Raw genomic sequence first — 17,214 nt, 5'->3', positions numbered from 1 at the left:
TCTTTGCTGTTTTTTAAGTTTTTTGTTTTGTTTCTTTATGACTTTAGTGACCTTAGAGACTGGTTTAAAGAATCTTTCTTATCCACTCGAAAATAAATCAAAACCGATCATGACACGTTCGCACACGTTTTCACGTTTTCAGTATGCAATATTCTTTTCCTCTCCAAATTACCGTAGTTTGGCTGTAAACCAGAAATACTTTCTTTACTTTATGCTTAGTTCCTTGCCTCCGAGTGGGGGATAGGGCCGGTGTTTACTTTATGCTTACACCTAATTTGCCGTGATGTTTCGGGACACGTTAATGTTACAGTAGCGAATGCCTAAGTAAAAAAAATTACGAAAATTCAAAAGTAATGGGATCGTTACTTTGATTTCGGAACTCTACGCTGTATATTCATTATTTCTGGCGTTTGCAACTTGGAAAGTAGATATGTCTTACTATTTTCAACGTCTGACTCACTGACTCACGACTTCTCCCTTTTGGCATCTCTTACAAAACACTTTGGGGAGACGCTCAATACGTCCCCAACCGTAGTCGTGTAAACAATGTTTTTTTTTTTTTACTTTTTCCAAACGGCACAGAACAACAGTCTGTTTAATAACCCGATTTACTTGATCTTAAAGTACGTTGATCTATGTTTTTAGCGAAGTCTACTAAACGAAAGAAGTATTTCCTTGCCTTCTAAATCCTATGTCAATGTTATGGCTGTTTGAAATGAGGTCATGCAATTATGTGCATCATGTAACCATAGCAACCATTTGTAACAAAGGAAACCAACCGGAATCTACGTTCCTTTATGCTTTAAAGCTTAAACAACGGACTTCAAAACTTTTACATGTGGTGTTAGTTGGTGAGTTGTTGTAATCGAGTTAGATCTTATCAAAAACAAGCTAACTGAGTCACATTAGAGGCAAGTAACCAGAGCGATCGGATCATTGCGGTATCGAAGGAGAGATCATGGCCCCAAGGAAACAGATCATCACGATCATATGTTCAATCGTAGCGGCGTTTATCACGGAGGTGTCTTGCGAATGTTCATCAGCTGGAGTATGTATGCCCGGACCCGTGAATGCAGCGCGTTTAGTGGACCACACGGTGAATGCTACGAGTACGTGTGGCGATCCACCGGCTGAGTATTGCCGTCTTAAACCTCTCAACCAGTGTTTTATGTGCAACAGAACCACACACACGGTGGAGAAAATGACTGATGGTAATCTTGGAACGAGTTGGCAGTCCGTGACATGGTGGGAATGGTACATTAACAACAACTTCACGGACGAGCCTTTGAAGGTAAACGTGACGATTTCCTTCAACAAGAGCTATGCACTCACTGGAGAAATTCGTGTCACTTTCAAGTCTCCTCGGCCCTATAAAATGATTCTCGAAAGGTCCATGGATAAGGGCATGACATGGTCGCCTTTGCAATACTATGCAGACGACTGTAATGATCGATTCGGCATACCGAGCACGCCAGTGGAAAGCATAACGGACGGTGACTTTAGTCTCCACTGCGTAGAGGAATACAGCGAAACGACTCCTCAAGAAAATGGCTTTGTGTTTTTCGATACCTTACGGCGTTATACCAAGGATGACTTTTGGAACAGGACGCTTCAAGAGTATTTCACTGCCACTGATCTTCGGTTACAGATGTTATATCCCGGTACAGACGGGCTGGAAAACGTGGACAATAAAGTCGAGAACATTTTTAATCAATACTTCTACGGTATCTCAGACTTGCGAGTGAATGCTCGCTGTCAGTGCCACGGGCACGGAGAGTATTGCGATTCCCCAAATTTCGTCGGCAAGGACTGCGATTGTTGCCACAACACCGAAGGTGAAGATTGTGAAAGGTGTCAACCACTGTATAACAACAAGACTTGGATGCCAGCCACTTCTGACAGTGAACCTAATCCGTGTGAAGGTATGTACTTAGCAATAACACAAGTCATATGAATATTGGATTCTACATATTCTGATACTCTAGAACAGCTACATATTTATTAGGCGGTGTTTTGATCCGCAAGGGATATATGGACGTTCGAGTGGCACAAATGCCGCCTCGTTATCGTATTGATTCTGTATATTACTAAACATCGATGTTGTGGCGCCAACCAGTAGTTGGTAAAATTCACATTAAGGATGGCTTCTTGGCAATTTTCGCAGAAAAAATCTGTTATCAGCTGCTTAGTTTATTCAATGAGCTTTGTTTTCTTTGAATCGTTTGAATAACGCAGTTTGATGCCGAAGGCTCTGTTGTCGAAAACCCATGGGGGATTGGCACTCTAGCAAAAGATTTCGTTTCGTAAAGAATTCAGTTTCTTCTGGGGTAATGCACCAATGTCTGAGAGCTGCTTGGCAATAAATCGTAAGGAAATCGTTTCGTGAAAATGTTCGAAATGTTTTCAATCTTCCTAAACCTCGTGCGATGTGCAAATTTGGATTGAGTTTAAGTTCTATTGTCTGCAGCTTTGCATCGTAGAGATTACGCGTTCCTTTTGAGTTTTACAATATTTAGCCGTTAACTTATCATTTGTGGAGAAAGATGAAATAAAATTCTTAGGGTTTTCTCGCAGTACGATGTTTATTTTAATTTGCGTGCGGTTGGGTTTGGATTGCAACTTATCTGAATGCTTTGAAGTACGACATTGTACGTGTCACAAGTCAACGCAGAAGAATTTTAACCCTGACGATAATGGAATTCGGATATCAATTACCGTTATACTGTTTATTGTACACAAGCAGATACAGCAAAGTGGCTCACAAGGTCATTTGTGGTTTCAGTTCTTGAAAAAGTGAAGAAATAGCTGCTGGTTGGAAAATTGAGACACGTTTCATTATGAAATGTAAAAATACACATGTCAGCGATATTTTCTTTATGTAAATATGTCAAAGATTTGTACGCTGAGCTAAATTTTATTAATAAGAATGGCACTCGTCTGCTTGCATGCTTGTATCTAGGCACTACTGCCTTTTTAGGGCCTTTTTCCTTCCTATGAGTAAAGTCTGCATACAAGCCAAGTGGCCCGTCAAGCTGTTGCTAATATCCTGGTTTCTGTAGCATTAAGTGACAAGGAATATTTTTACTCCTCCTTGGATGGGATAGTCTATCGCAGGGTGACCCCCAGCATTGAATTTGCTGGTACCCATTTGTACACCTGGGTGAAGAGAGGCACTGTGAGAGTAGTGTCGTCCCCAAGAACACAACACAACGTCCCTGGCGAGGGCTTGAACCCGGACTGCTTGATCCAGAGACGAGCGCACTAACCATGAGGCCACATGCCTCCACATTCCTTCCTATGGGAGCACATTAATTGCTGCCACCATTATAAGACCCATACATTAGAGACCCATTTTCATCCTACATGCATGATTTTCAAATAGGTACTTTTTTCGATTTGAAAAATGTACTTTAGATGCAAACTATGTGTTTTCATATAAATACAGTTGAACGTTCACACCCCTACTTCCCCATAACGGCCACCTCTGTATAGCAGCCGCTTTTGTCTTTTCCCAAGGAGGCCGTTGTAGAGAGGTTTGACTGTATGATAAAAAACAGAGAAATGGCAAATGTACCGAAACATCAGTGGAAAGTGGGGTGGCCTAGTCGTTACTACTGAGCTGCAGCCCAGACCTAGTGGTCAAGGCACAAGCCCGGGCCAGGTCATTGTGTGCTCACTCTCACAGACCCTCTCTCTGCTGAAGGCAATAGGGTGGACAGTAGGTACCAGCGAACAATGGACGTTGATTATGACAGAGGGAGTTGAAACACTCCTAGTTGCTTCATGTTACAGAAACTGGAGATTTTTATAACTTACTCTTTTCACCTTGATTTGATTAATATATCTTTGGCAGAGTTTTAAACTTAAGATCCTACAGAAGGGACTTTCTTTTAGCATGATTAAGCTTATTTAGTTACCAAATTACACTCTGATTATGAGTCATAACTGTTAGTGTTGTAGTTGGCATGGTTTAATTTATTTTTCCTTATTTCTCAGCATGCCAATGTTACAAACACGCTGATAGCTGCCATTATAATAAGAGTCTAGACCATGGTATCTGTGACAACTGTTACCACAACACCACAGGGATGTTCTGTGAGCAGTGCGTGGTCAAGTTCTATCGCAACATGAGCAAGCCCCTTGATGATCCTGAAGTGTGTCTACGTGAGTACCTTTTTAGTGCAGCATTGTTTTCATATTTATACTTTAAAAATACAGCTTGTTCAATCTTTCTTTTATTGAATAAGCCACCTTTTCCTCTGTAACATCAAGTTTTCATTAAAACATTAATTTGTTTGAACCTACCAATCATAGCCAAAAGTAAGCAGGCCATGAAAGTATTATTGATTTTAAGGGTTTTATAGCATAAAACAATATAGGTTGGCATTTTCTTCCAAAATGAATCGTAAATTTTACTAGTCAGGCATTTCGTCATCTTATGGTTTTTATTTTATCTGAAGGATAACTGCTGGTGAGTGGGTACATTTACAGACTTGTTAACATTCCATTGTTCATTTCAGCCTGTAACTGCTTCATGTTTGGAATCACAAACAATGGTACATGCAATCAAACAACAGGACAGTGTGAATGCAAGCAAAATGTGACAGGTCGGCAGTGTGATGGATGTGAAGACACTTTCTGGGGCTTTCAATTACCTCCTATTGGAGATTGTCGTGGTAAGTGACTCTGGACGGAGGGTGTTTGCATAATTACAATAATCATAATATTTTAAGAAACCTGTCATATAGCTTGTTCGTATTTGTGAGATTCGGTACAGTAATTAATGACAAAATACACTACTTGTGAAACTACAACACAGAATGTTTCAACAAAAACTGATAACATTACCCTACAAAAATCATTTAAACAATTGTAACACTTTCAGTACATAAATAAAGTATTATTTATATTTAGAACAGTTGAATGTTGGTACTTACACATTTGACTGACTCTGAAATTATCAAGCACAGATCTAGCGAAGAAAAGACTAACCTAGCTCATTACCAGGCTTAGGCTTTTCTGACCTTTTTACCTTCAGAATTGCCCAAGTTTATGGTTTTGCAGAAATTTCAGCTGATGATAAGCCCTCTTTCAGTTGGTGAAAATAGCCAGCAGTCGGCTTCTAGCCTGATCAAGTGATCTTAACTGTAACCAGCAAGGCTTTCTTTAAAATACAGTTGGTATTAAAAAACAATTATGGAGAGAGCAAAATGTATGACAAATTATGTAGGTTGCTTGTGATAGAAGCCATCGCCGTTCTTCTCTTGCTATGTGCAAGAAAAAAACTGGTTATAGATAGTGTGTGGGGGGGGGGGGGGGACAGGGGGGTCAGAACCTCCCGCCTCCCGTACCCTGCTCTCCCGCTTCCCGTACCTTTATCTCCCGCCTCCCGCCCTTTTCAGTGCTGCTCCCATCCCCTGTAAATTGGCAGAGTCAAAACACATTCTAGTCATTTAGCTTCGCAATTCTCAAGCATTTCCTTTGTTTTTAAATAATTTAACAAGATTACCACTGCCATATGTTTCAATTCAATGAATTTTTGACCTACTTGTTTATCTTCTTTGAGTTTCACCATTTCAGTCCATTTTCATCGGCTCTTCAGATTTGTTTCTGAAATCCGTTTTCAGTGACGACGGTCTCAAAAGATAATTCTAAATTGTATCTTGTTCTGATAAAGTATACGGATTTCCAGTAACCAGTCCGGCGTTTATTGGGATCAGACAATTAAATCATGGAAGTAGGATTTGACGGAATTGCAGCCAAACGTCCCAGGCGGATTTCAGATATGCGTATCTGGACTCACTGGCAATTTCCTCTAGCCAATGTACACATGCAAAATCTTTAAGAATTTAGAAATTTGGTGCTGTTGTGTTTTAGAGAGTTATCGTGTGATACAGTATCTACAGTGTTAGCAAATGCGAGGAAACAAGGAAAAACTCAAAATATATGTTAAGTCTAACGATTGCTGTGGTAAGTTATTAAACAATGGCTAACAAAACAGGGTAGCACACCTACCGTGCAATTCATAATCTTTAGAAGCAATCTTTTCTTTGTTTTCGATGAAGTTGTTCCTGACTGCTTCCCAAGCTGTTTGTCCGCCTAGTCTAATTGGAATCGATTTCAACTTGTCTAAAACAAAAAACTGAGACGTAAAACAAACCACTACACACTCTCCAGCGTGCTCATTAAAGCAGCATTCAGTTGAGGCATCTCTATGCCATGCGGTGAAATCTTTGGTCCGTTCTGATTCACGGGCGTAAGGAGCAAGCTCCCAAGAAGGTCTTCCATGCACGGACCTTTCACTGCTGCACCGAAAAATACTGAGACCTAATAAAATTGTCTTGGACGACATTGATTTGAGATCGCCTGCTCGTCTCACCTTTTTGCAATATTTAACAGCTTACGCAACACACGTGCACTAATGCCGCTTGACATTTCATGACCTATGACGTAACCACTGTAAACGGGTTTACTATTTGACCGGAAGTAAGCCTATTTTTCAGCCCAAGCGCAAATTTTCATTTGCTTGTTTGCTCAGAAGTCTCAGAAGTGACTGAGAAGACATTAAATGCAAGTCAAATATATTTTGAGTTCTTGTTTTGAAAGTATTCTAACGCATTGTTGAATTAAAAAAATTAGCATTTCGCATTTCTCTCCCGCTTCCCGCCCTCTTAGAACTCCCACTTCCCGCCCTTTCCTCTTCTGCCTCCCGTAGCCCTCCCGCCCCCTATTCTCCCGGGCTCCCGCCCCCCTGTCCCCCACCCCCCACTAGTGTAACAATTCTTTCAAAAGTATTTTCTTATAATTATTTCCTAACTGTTTGCTGGTTGACGTCAGCATCTAGTTCTGTAGTTTTGACATGTGATTTTGAAAATTTTACTCCAGAATGCAAGTGCAATGGAAATGGCACTAAAAATGGAAGTTTAAGCTGTAATCAAGATTTAGGCCAATGCCCTTGCAAGGAAAATATTCATCAACATACTTGCTCTGAGTGCAAAGATGGTTTCTACTCATTTCCTAAATCTGTTGAAGTGGATTGTCTTCAGTGTGACTGTGATTATGGAGGAAGCATTGAGGATATCTGTGAAAAAATAAATGGTTTGTTTCAAAAATTTTTGTCTTGTTAAAATTATATAACTGGTCCTTCTTGAACACTTCCTTCAATATTAAGTAGGCTGTAGCTGTGATATGGGTAGTTTAGAGATGTAAAAATATTACAGTCCTAGTTTTATATACAGATCAATTTTGTTGGATATATATGGTAGAAATGTACATGTATGTGTGTATTACTTGCCATTTTTTGGCCAAATAAAACAACACATATGTGTTTAATATATTACAAAATGCTCTTTGTTCCACTATCCACTACTATTAGCTGATCACTTTTGAGACTACTAATTTTGTTTAAAGCTCACAAGTAAAAAGAACTTGGAAATTATGCTAAACATAGTATAGTTTTCATTTATAAAATTGTAATGGCAAACGATGTTAAAGAGCAGTGGCTAACTCTGCAACTGTTTGTGGACTGAACACTACTTTCTCTTGTTTAGGAACTTGCTTGTGTCGAAGTCATATTCAAGGAAAGCGTTGTACCGAAGTTAGTAAGGGGTTCTATGTTGCCTCTTTTTATCATCTGAAATATGAAGCTGAAGATGCCATGGGAAGTTATGAAGCAACTTCTTACTTCACTGGAGTAGACCAAGTATTTACTGGCAGAGGATATGGAAAGATTGGATTCAGTCAGTTCATTTCTTTCACTGTTAACCTATCCACAAGCTTCAGTGACTACTATGTAGTCATTCGTTACACCAGCATCAAAGACGCCAACATAACACTGAGGCTCTCCATAAGTTCATGCAATGCATCAGCGTGTCACAAAACAAATAACTTTACAATTTCTCAATTACCCCACGGAGCTGGGTTAGCCTGGATATCCCAAGAAGCTGTTTCATTTCTTAGCAGCCAAGAGTACCATTTGAACTTGACATATGTCAGTGGAATGTACCCAAACTCAACGATACAAATAGATTCATTAGGCTTGCTTCCAAATGTGAGAGAAGTCAGGATTTATAATAGCTCTGTTCATGGTATGACTTTACAGCAGATCGACGATTGCTGGAGCAATTCTACCACCATTGCTGGATCACAAAATAGCTCTGACATCTGCAGAAATGTCACTTTCTCCACCATGGCTGAAGTATTTGATGGAGCTATTGGTAAGTATTATTTCTATTCAAAATTCTAATGAAAGGGTAAATAAAACTCATGTACACATACAAGTATTTTATGTTGCTACATTTAATTCTTGCAGCTTGTTCATGTAACAGTACAGGAACTGAGAATGGCACAACTTGTCAACAGCTTGGAGGTCAGTGTCATTGCAAGCCAGGAGTAACAGGACAGTCATGTGATCGTTGCCTACCAGGCTTCTTCAACTTCACTGATAGTGGATGTACAGGTACTTTATGTGTAGTTAAATGGTTCTTTAACTGCTGTCATTAGGGACTTCAAGGCACCCCATTTCAGTGTGTGGGTATGGATGAATTTATTTAACAATGGTTATCCTTGTTCACATCTGTGTACAAATATGAGTGACCACCATTTGCACTGTACCCCAGAGTAATAGCTGGGTTGCAGGATAGAAGAAAGGTTACATGACCACATGTGTAAAAGATGGCTTAACCTACCCTCACCCTCAAAAAGTCACCATATATTTGCATGGATGAACTTGTCGAAACACTGTCAATGACATTTAAAGTTGTCTTTCAGTAGCATTTTGGATTGAGAAAGATATATTGATTCATTGAGGCCTTGAGCTTGAGGCCTCAGTTGAATCAATATATCTATCTACTGTCAATAACATCTGTGTGGGTTTTCCTCTTTTCAGCTTGTAACTGCAGTGAGCTGGGATCCTCAGATCTGGTTTGTGATCCTGTGACTGGACAGTGCCCATGTAGGTCTGGTGTTGTGACAAGAACCTGCAGCAGATGTGATGCAAACTACTATGGTTTTCACACAGGACAGGGATGCGTTGAGTGCAACTGCAATGCAAGTGGCTCTGCAGATCTTCAATGTGACAGGAATGGAGTCTGTCCTTGTAAAAACAGCACCACTGGTACTAAATGTGACATGTGTCGTGAAAACTTCTTCAATTTTACATCAGAGGGATGCCAGTAAGTATTGACGATGAAAATGAACATCACTCCTCACTTAGGTGCTTCTTCTTTGTTAAAACAACGCTCTCATTTCAAATGGTTGCTTCTAAACAATAAAACGAAGACAGATCAGAATCAGTCTTTGTATTGATAAGTCATCCTTTTATGTGCTTTCTAGGCCATGTAACTGCCATGAGGGAGGCTCTAGTTCACTGCAATGTCATCTAAACACAGGGATCTGTACATGCAAGTCCAACGCTGAAGGAAATAAGTGTGGGATGTGCAAGAATGGAACGTACAATAGTGACCCAAACAATCCAGATGGGTGCTCCCCATGCTTCTGTTTTGGTCGATCTGATGTTTGCTCTTCAGCTCAAGGCTTTGTTAAATCCTACATAACAGCTGATTTCTCACCAGAGATCATTTATAAGGTTGACAAGTCTGAAAATACTACAATGAAGAGTTTGAATGATGGTGACACTGTTGAAATCACATTTCCACCCAACAGTTTTATCAAGTTGACTTTAATAGAAAACTTTGAAGGTAACCAACTCCATTCTTATGGTCAGTTGTTAGAGATGAACATGACTTATGCTGATGTGGACAGTTTGAATGCAACTTGGAATGTCACCCTGACAAACACCAAAGGGGAAACAGCATATTTTAACATAGTACCTCAACCATCCTTGTCAAACAAGCAATATCGTGCTAGACTGCATGAACATTACGCCCTCAACAACTTAACAGCCTACAAACTCCAGAGTATTCTGGTGGACATTGCGAATGTTGAAATACATGGAAGTTTTAAGGCCAATGGCTATGTCACAATAAAAGTTCAACTGGTGTCTGCCACCAAAGGTGTTGGTGAAGAAGTGGGATTTGTTGAAAATTGCACATGTCCAAACAACTACACAGAGCTGTCATGTGGATTTTGCAATTCAGGTAGGGCGGACAGACACCAGATTAATGGCATACATGTAGTTTTGGATCTCTTGGTCCATTGTGTGGAAATTAATTTTTTTTTTTTCATATGCTTAATTATTCAGTCAACCCTCTTAAAATAGGCACCACTGTAGGACAGACATGTCCTTAAGTCAGACATGGGTGTCTCACTGGTTCCGACTGAATTTTCACTTGTTTCTCTTTAACTGAACACTCTTTAAGCTGGACACCTCTCTAAGCAGACAGGTAGAACTTCCAAGTGTGTCCATCTTGCAGAGTGTTCACAGTAGTTTACTTATTAAGCAACAAGGAGCTGTTGCCTTTGTTATACTAGTAGTACTCTAATAGTGACCAATTCTCAGGAAAAAAAGTTTATTACCATGTCCTGTCATGGAGAGTAAGGCAGCAGTTTTGATGTGACTTCAAACAAAAGGATGCACAAAAAACTATTTAAGCCATCACAGAGTTGGTTCAAGTTTATGTTTTCTCAGCAGCCAAGACGCATAGTTAAGCAAATTATTAGTCAATGCCTTTCTTTGACTGCTATCCCCTTTTCATCTTAATGTATAGCCTGCATAGCAGGCGTATAAAGGGGAGGGAGTGGGGGAGGAGGAAGAGAATTCGGGGAAGGGAACGCCTGCTACAAAAGCCGCTTCTTTTTGCATCTCCGCCTACTGTTTTACGGTAATCGGATTAACAGAGCTGTCAGTTCAATGGCCAATGAGAATAAGGCGCACGTTTTTCTACATGACTGACTTTACGCGGGAAGGCATGAAAAAATATTCATAGCTGCAAGCATTGTGAGAAAATTTTCAAGCCGTGTAATGTCAGCAACTCCCACAAAGGTTTGTGAAAGAGAAAGAAAACCAAAGATAGACATTCAAAAAAACAGCAGCTGCAGATTTTATGGAGTAAAGTTTACTTCTTTACTTCAAACTTTCATTTGAAAATCTATTTTCCTTTGGTCGTTCTGGCACCACATGATTCAAATGAAGCTGTTTACGCGCAAGTCCTTTGCCCTCCCCTCCCCCCACTCCTCCGTTTTTTTCCCCAAATTCTCTTCCTCCTCCCCACCCCATCCCCTTTATACGCCTGCTACGCAGGCTACTGAATGTACACTACACATTACTGTGCATGTAGTTTTACAATTTTACAACGTGCAAATTACCATGTTCCTAACATACTTCCCCTTGTAGGATACACTCGCCAGTCCCCCAACCTCAACAACACTCCCAATGTTCTCAGCTCATGTGTACTGTGCTCATGCACTGGTCGTTCACAAGAGTGCTTTCCTGAGAATGGTACATGCTACAACTGTCGTATGGGATCTGAGGGTGAACACTGTGAGAGGTGTCAACCTGGTGTGGACAACACAACTGATTGTAGACGGTGTATACCAGGATTCTTTGGGTTAAATCCTTCATCTGGTGGCTGCCGAGGTAATAATATATTTGCATTATGGTTTATAGTTGGGAAAAGCCTTTCATCCTGACGAAATAGCATACAAATAATAGTCGCTTGTACTTTAAGTTAAAACTTCAATTACACAATATTGGGCTGCTTCATTCCTAACGAAGCCAGTTCAAAAGATCGTTCTTCAAAAGTAATGGCAAGACATTTTGTCTTGTGGATGTTAAATTTTTTATGCTTATATATTCTTATGTTGGAGAATTTTTACTGCATTTCAGTGTCTCATTACAGGGCGTGCGTTGATACAGTAACTATTGTAAATCCTTAGTTCTTGCTTGTTTAGGTTACTTGTTCGTAAATCACTTACGGTGAAATTGCCATCATCAACAATGATTAGCCTAACATCACATTGTTTTACTTGCGTTGATGTCCAGCAATTCGTCTCCTAACTCATGTTTCTTTCGTTTTTTTTTTTTTTTTCGTCTTCTTGTGCTTTAGACTGTGAATGTGTCCTTCCCAACACGCTGTACGGTAACAGTACCGTTTGTAACGAGACCACCGGCCAGTGCACCTGTAAACCAAGAATTGGTGGTAGGCAGTGTGACCGATGCCACGAGAACGCATACAATACCAGCAGAGGGTGTGTTGGTAAGTGCGGAGGAGGTTACATCCAGATTCGTCCTTGTTTAAAAAATTCTTGCCTATGCATCCAAAGAGTTTACGATGTTTTTCTCCATCTAAGACGCCTTACATGTATGCGTCGCATGCATAGATCAAGAGAACAGATGATGATCATGATTCTCATATCAAAAAAAAAAAAAAATTGCACGAGCATTCCGAAGATTGTCAAGTGGCAATTTGCCCGGTGTTTCCAAAATGTACCCTTTTAAATTTATTTTGGTCCAAAACAATTTGCAGCCCAAAGGGACTATTTGAAAACATTCTAGCTATTTGCAGTTTGAACAAATGAAAAAGCAATGCCAGTAAAATCCAGTGATGCACAAAGGACGACACTTGCACAACATTAAATTTTATTAACATGTTTCCATTCCATTTCTTAGACTGTCCTGAGTGTTACCGCCTTATCTACGTGGAGGTGAAAAAGCTTCGAGTAAGCTCAGCTGCCCTAGCCAACACAATAGATCGTCTACGAAATGGACATATCGGGGACGCCTCATTCGCCCAAAGACTTGCCAATTCTAATGACACCGTTAGTAGTTTGGTCTCTGATGCAGAAGAGTCGCAAGAAATAGAGAAGAATGTAACGGAGCAGATTAAGCAACTCAATGAGACTCTGAATCGACTGGAAGAAGTCTTGATGCAAGAGGTCACACCTGGTGTGAACGAACTGTCTAGTAACTTGACTACTGTGGAACAGGATAAGGAAAGAATAAGACAGCTCATTGCGCAGATTCGTGATGAAGTGCGTTACAGCAATAATCTTCTCAACATGTCGATCGATCCTGCTGTCCTCGAGGTTGAAACTGTAAGCGATTATCTCAGCAATCTGGTACCAAGGTTCAGTGGGCTGGCGGACAATTTCACGGCGGCAGCAACACGTCAAAATGAAACGGCCTACAACATCCAAGGTAAAGTGAATAACGCTGACTCCGTGATTGCAGAAGCTAATACGGTGGCTGAAAATGCAGTAAATGAGCAAAGCGATCTTGAAAGTTCCCTTGATGAACTGAAAATGCGCGTTGATGTGATACAAGTCTATGGTGAAGCCATGAATTCCACAGCTTATGAGCTGTTTGTTAACGCGTCGACTGTCTTGTTACAAGCCAATGAGACCACATCACAGGTAATGTTGCTGGATCCCAACAATACAGTCACGGTCAGTCAGATTGAAAGAGCGGCGATGCAGGCGAGCAGGCAGGCACAAGAAGTAATCTCAAGAGCCAAGAATCTGACCCAGACATACTCCAATTTAACTGCACAAGTTGGGTTAGCTGTCGAAGAGGTGCAAGCTTTGATGCTTCGTGTGGAAAACGCCGACTCAACCGGGCAAGAAATCCTAAAGGAATCACGTAGGGCTAGACAAGAAGCCATGGACGCTGTACAACTTGCCACCAAGGCTCTTGAAGACGCTGAAGAAATGTTACAGATACTGCAGAATTTCGAGTCCAAGGCACAGGAGGCGCAAGAGTTTGCTGACCTGTCGCTTCAGCGAGCCAAGGAAGCTAACACCACAAGCTTGAATGCCATTCAGTTTGCCCAGGGAATCAACGCTTCCCTTCAAGCAACGCTAGCAACTGCTAAACGAGGCCTGGACCTAGCACAGCAAGCAAGGAATATTTCACTTGACGAGAATCAGGTAAGTGAAGCAACATTTTACCGACGGCTTTTGACTTGATATCTATCTCGCAGTCGTTCGTTAAAGGAGAACTTGTACGGGTCAAGTATGCAACTCTTTCATTTTCAAGCACGACTCGGTTTTAATATTTCATTCAATATTTATCATTCAACCTGTTGTACAAATTAGGACCGTTTTATCAGGGTGTTTCACGGGGTACTGGTTAGTTGCTTTAGTAAACGTGAACCTGTCTAAACGAAGACGTCTTTTCTCATTCATATTCCAACTGAACCGTCTTGTTGGTTTCCTTAGGCTGTGTCCATTATTCATGAAGACGCAAGGGCACTTTCTCGTGACGCAGGCCAATCCAAGTTCACAGCAAGCTATTTCAGGCAAGTCGAACAGAACGTCACCGCCATGAACTCCTCTTCTCAGGGACAGATTGACGTGTGTAAAGGAAACTATTCCAAGTTGGCTTCCAACGCTCTGCGAGATGCTCATTCTGCGAAGAGTGAGGCAGACAAAGCTGATGTTGCTGCAAAGAACTTGAAAGCGCGCGTTGATCGCGTAGTGTTAGAAGCTGGTAGGCTACAGCAGGTGAACGTCACGAGGCTGAGTGAACTACAGAGCGAGATACAGAGGTTACGTACGGAGTTTACACAAAAAAATCTTGCGGACATCATTACAGAACTGAAAAATGCCAAAGAGCAGCAACAGCAGTTTGTAATGGAATATCGAGAAAAAGTCAGGCAAAGGCGAATGGAAATCGCTGAACTTAAACAACTTCACGCATCACTGTCGTCAGTAACGTGTGACCATTCATCATGATAGTCTACGAAGACAGTGTAAATTAACAAAATGGAAATGCAGCGTGCGGCGACAGCCTATCCTGAAGGCTATGAACAGACGATTTGTACGACTGACAGTTAGGACTGGGGATAGGGAATCTCCCGTTTTGATTTTCATTAGGCAGGGTAATCTGCACGCTGGTCTTCAAGGACTTTGGTATCCGGGATGCTGGACAAACTGATGCCAAATAGATATACTAGGAAAGGAACACTGAATGAATTCACTCGAACGTCAAATTTTACCTTGGCTTAAAATTATCAAAATTGTTACAGTTTTAATTATACGTAAAACCGGCAACGGGATGTCACAACTCATCACTCTCTTTGTACAGTTATTCATCATATTCTCGCATGGGCCTATCTCTGTGCGTGCCTAATGATAGGTATCAAACTGTTATCAGAAAAACCTTGATCGACTCGCTTCAGAATTGACACTCAGCTTCAAAAAGTTTTAGTCTAAAAATTAATGTCCTCAGTGACAAAAATTAAGTATATCGAACTTGAAACTTTGTTAACTATTAGGAGAATTATATAAATAGTAAAGGCGATTTACGATCGAGATCTAGTGGCAGTTTGCTCACCGTTGCCGGGTAATGAAGACAAACTTATGTGTGTGTTCAGATTCCCATAGAGGTAATATTACGTTCTGGTCAACTGAACATGATTAGTTCAATGAAGTGAAAACAAAAAAAATATACTAAAATTTATGGAATCCTCAAAATAGCAATCCTCGGAAAGCAATCTAAATGTTTGACTTGTTTGTTTGTTGTTGTTTTAACAAAAAACAATTATTTTGGTCCCTATCGGAACTATGAAGACAGCTTTGATACGCCTTTTTATAAACTATTTATTGAGTATTTTTGACGCGTTATCTTCAAAAATTATATTTAGATTATTAAATTATTGCTTGTGATTTCAATCATTTTTTTTTTTAGATCATGGACGGTGAGATTCGTGAGAAGCGCTTATCTGATGCTACAGTTTAAAACATGATTATATAATAGATGTTTCCATTTTCGTCCTCAGAGCCCTCTTTTCGTTTTGTCAGCGGTGCGCGGTAAGAACTCGGACTCTGTCCAAGTCCGATTTGAAAGTTGGCCAGAGTGTGCGTTCTTTTCGCTGGTCAAAAGAAAAGCAAGCAAGCTCTGGGAACGATATTGGGACTGTGTGTGAAAGGAACGTAAACCGAGACGACCATGTGTATACTTAATAATGCTTTACTTGTATATTAGATTTGTACATAATTACTTTGTATGTAAAGAAACAGCTTAAGCTTCAAAATAAAACGAATGTATGATTTTTGCCCTGTGTGTATCCGCCAGTATCTTGACCAAGCCCTAGTGTCTCAACATTCAAAAAAAAAAGTTTTCAAATGTGTTGTTTATAGTGGTCAACTGGCTTAGCTTCACCTAGTAGCTAGTTCACAGGCATGCCACTTTTAAAACACTGAAAGAAACAAATTAATATATCAACTAAGCATAAGAGGCTTAAAAATCCCAACTGGCGGGAGGCAGACCAGGTGGCTATTTACAAGCACGACCGAGGAGTTGAACTAGGGTCTATCGAGAAACCTCGAAGTAAATAAATACTACTAAATAAATACCACCAAGGTTTACCAAGCAGTGCCTACAACACTAGAATCTCTTCCTTTTTATCCCACCCCACTAGCCCTAGACCGATCAAAGGAGGCATATTGTTTCTTAATCAACAGCTGTACGCAGTAAATGAAATTACCCCGATTCATGATGCTTCCTATTGCGGATTGTTAGTAAGGTTATGTAGAAAGTAGTGTGGAGGCGCGGTGGCCTCATGGTTAGTGCGCTCGACTCCAGATCGAAATTTCCGTCTGGTTGAATCCTTCTCATAAGCCCGTCGATGTAGACGGGAGGTTTATAACCCGGCGCCTGACTAGTGGAACCTCACAGAGGGTGGGGACTGTTTCGGAGTGGAGGCGGGGGAGGGCGGTTGTGACACAGGTTACCGTTTCAGTAGAAAACAGCTCGGTTTAAAAGCCTGGTTTTTAATTTGAAATAACGGCCGGAAAGTTCAAAATAACGGGAATTCGAATTAGCGGGGTCCAACTTGCCGACTATGGTGGAGTGAGCTAAGGAATTCGTAGGGGAGGGGAGAGAAATGATACGATATTGATACAAGCCTACTTGATCTGTATAAGAAACCATGTATCAGTCAGATTTGTTGTGGCAATTTTGAGTTCGTCGCAAACGAACGTTTTTAAAAATCGAAACATAATGAATGAAAACTTCTTATATAGCCCCGCAAAGGAGATTTGTTTTGCCAGAATATCAGGCAAATTGATTTTACTGTTTGTTATTCCAAGGTTAAATATCTGATTTTCTTGCCGTAAGGACTAGTTTTCTAGAATTAAAGTTTAGTTATTTATTTATTATTAGTTTAGTTATTAAAAAACGAGGCATTGTTTATTCCTCTTTCTAATCACAATTTACAACGGCAGTAAAGAAAAAAAAGCCAAACGCTTTCTGTGTGGCCTTTCGATTCCTTCTCTAAACCTCGCAGAGCTCCTGCACTATAAAATTGCTGTTGA

The 17,214-nt window shown here is 40.5% G+C and overlaps 1 protein-coding gene across 1 annotated transcript; it reads left to right on the top strand.

The window, feature by feature from the left end:
- Positions 1–772: 772 nt before the first annotated feature.
- LOC145489988 (uncharacterized) lies at positions 773–17,028 on the top strand. Its single transcript, XM_081469080.1, has 12 exons — positions 773–1,922; positions 3,997–4,164; positions 4,521–4,676; positions 6,886–7,098; positions 7,551–8,216; positions 8,312–8,458; positions 8,888–9,173; positions 9,334–10,097; positions 11,294–11,536; positions 12,006–12,155; positions 12,569–13,824; positions 14,116–17,028. Exons 1-12 carry the CDS (start codon positions 959–961, stop codon positions 14,629–14,631), a joined length of 5,529 nt encoding a protein of 1,842 aa, XP_081325206.1. The 5' UTR covers positions 773–958; the 3' UTR covers positions 14,632–17,028.
- Positions 17,029–17,214: the final 186 nt, after the last annotated feature.

The sequence above is a fragment of the Orbicella franksi genome, chromosome 1, assembly GCF_964199315.1.
Source record: "Orbicella franksi chromosome 1, jaOrbFran1.1, whole genome shotgun sequence".
NCBI lineage: Eukaryota > Metazoa > Cnidaria > Anthozoa > Scleractinia > Merulinidae > Orbicella > Orbicella franksi.
This window is presented reverse-complemented; position numbering and strand designations above follow the sequence as displayed.

Coding starts and splice junctions, on each gene's coding strand:
- LOC145489988 (XM_081469080.1), top strand. CDS start 959: ATGGCCCCAAGGAAACAGATCATCACGATCATATGTTCAATCGTAGCG. Junction 4,677..6,885: donor TCCTATTGGAGATTGTCGTG/GTAAGTGACTCT, acceptor ATTTTACTCCAG/AATGCAAGTGCAATGGAAAT. Junction 12,156..12,568: donor TACCAGCAGAGGGTGTGTTG/GTAAGTGCGGAG, acceptor TCCATTTCTTAG/ACTGTCCTGAGTGTTACCGC.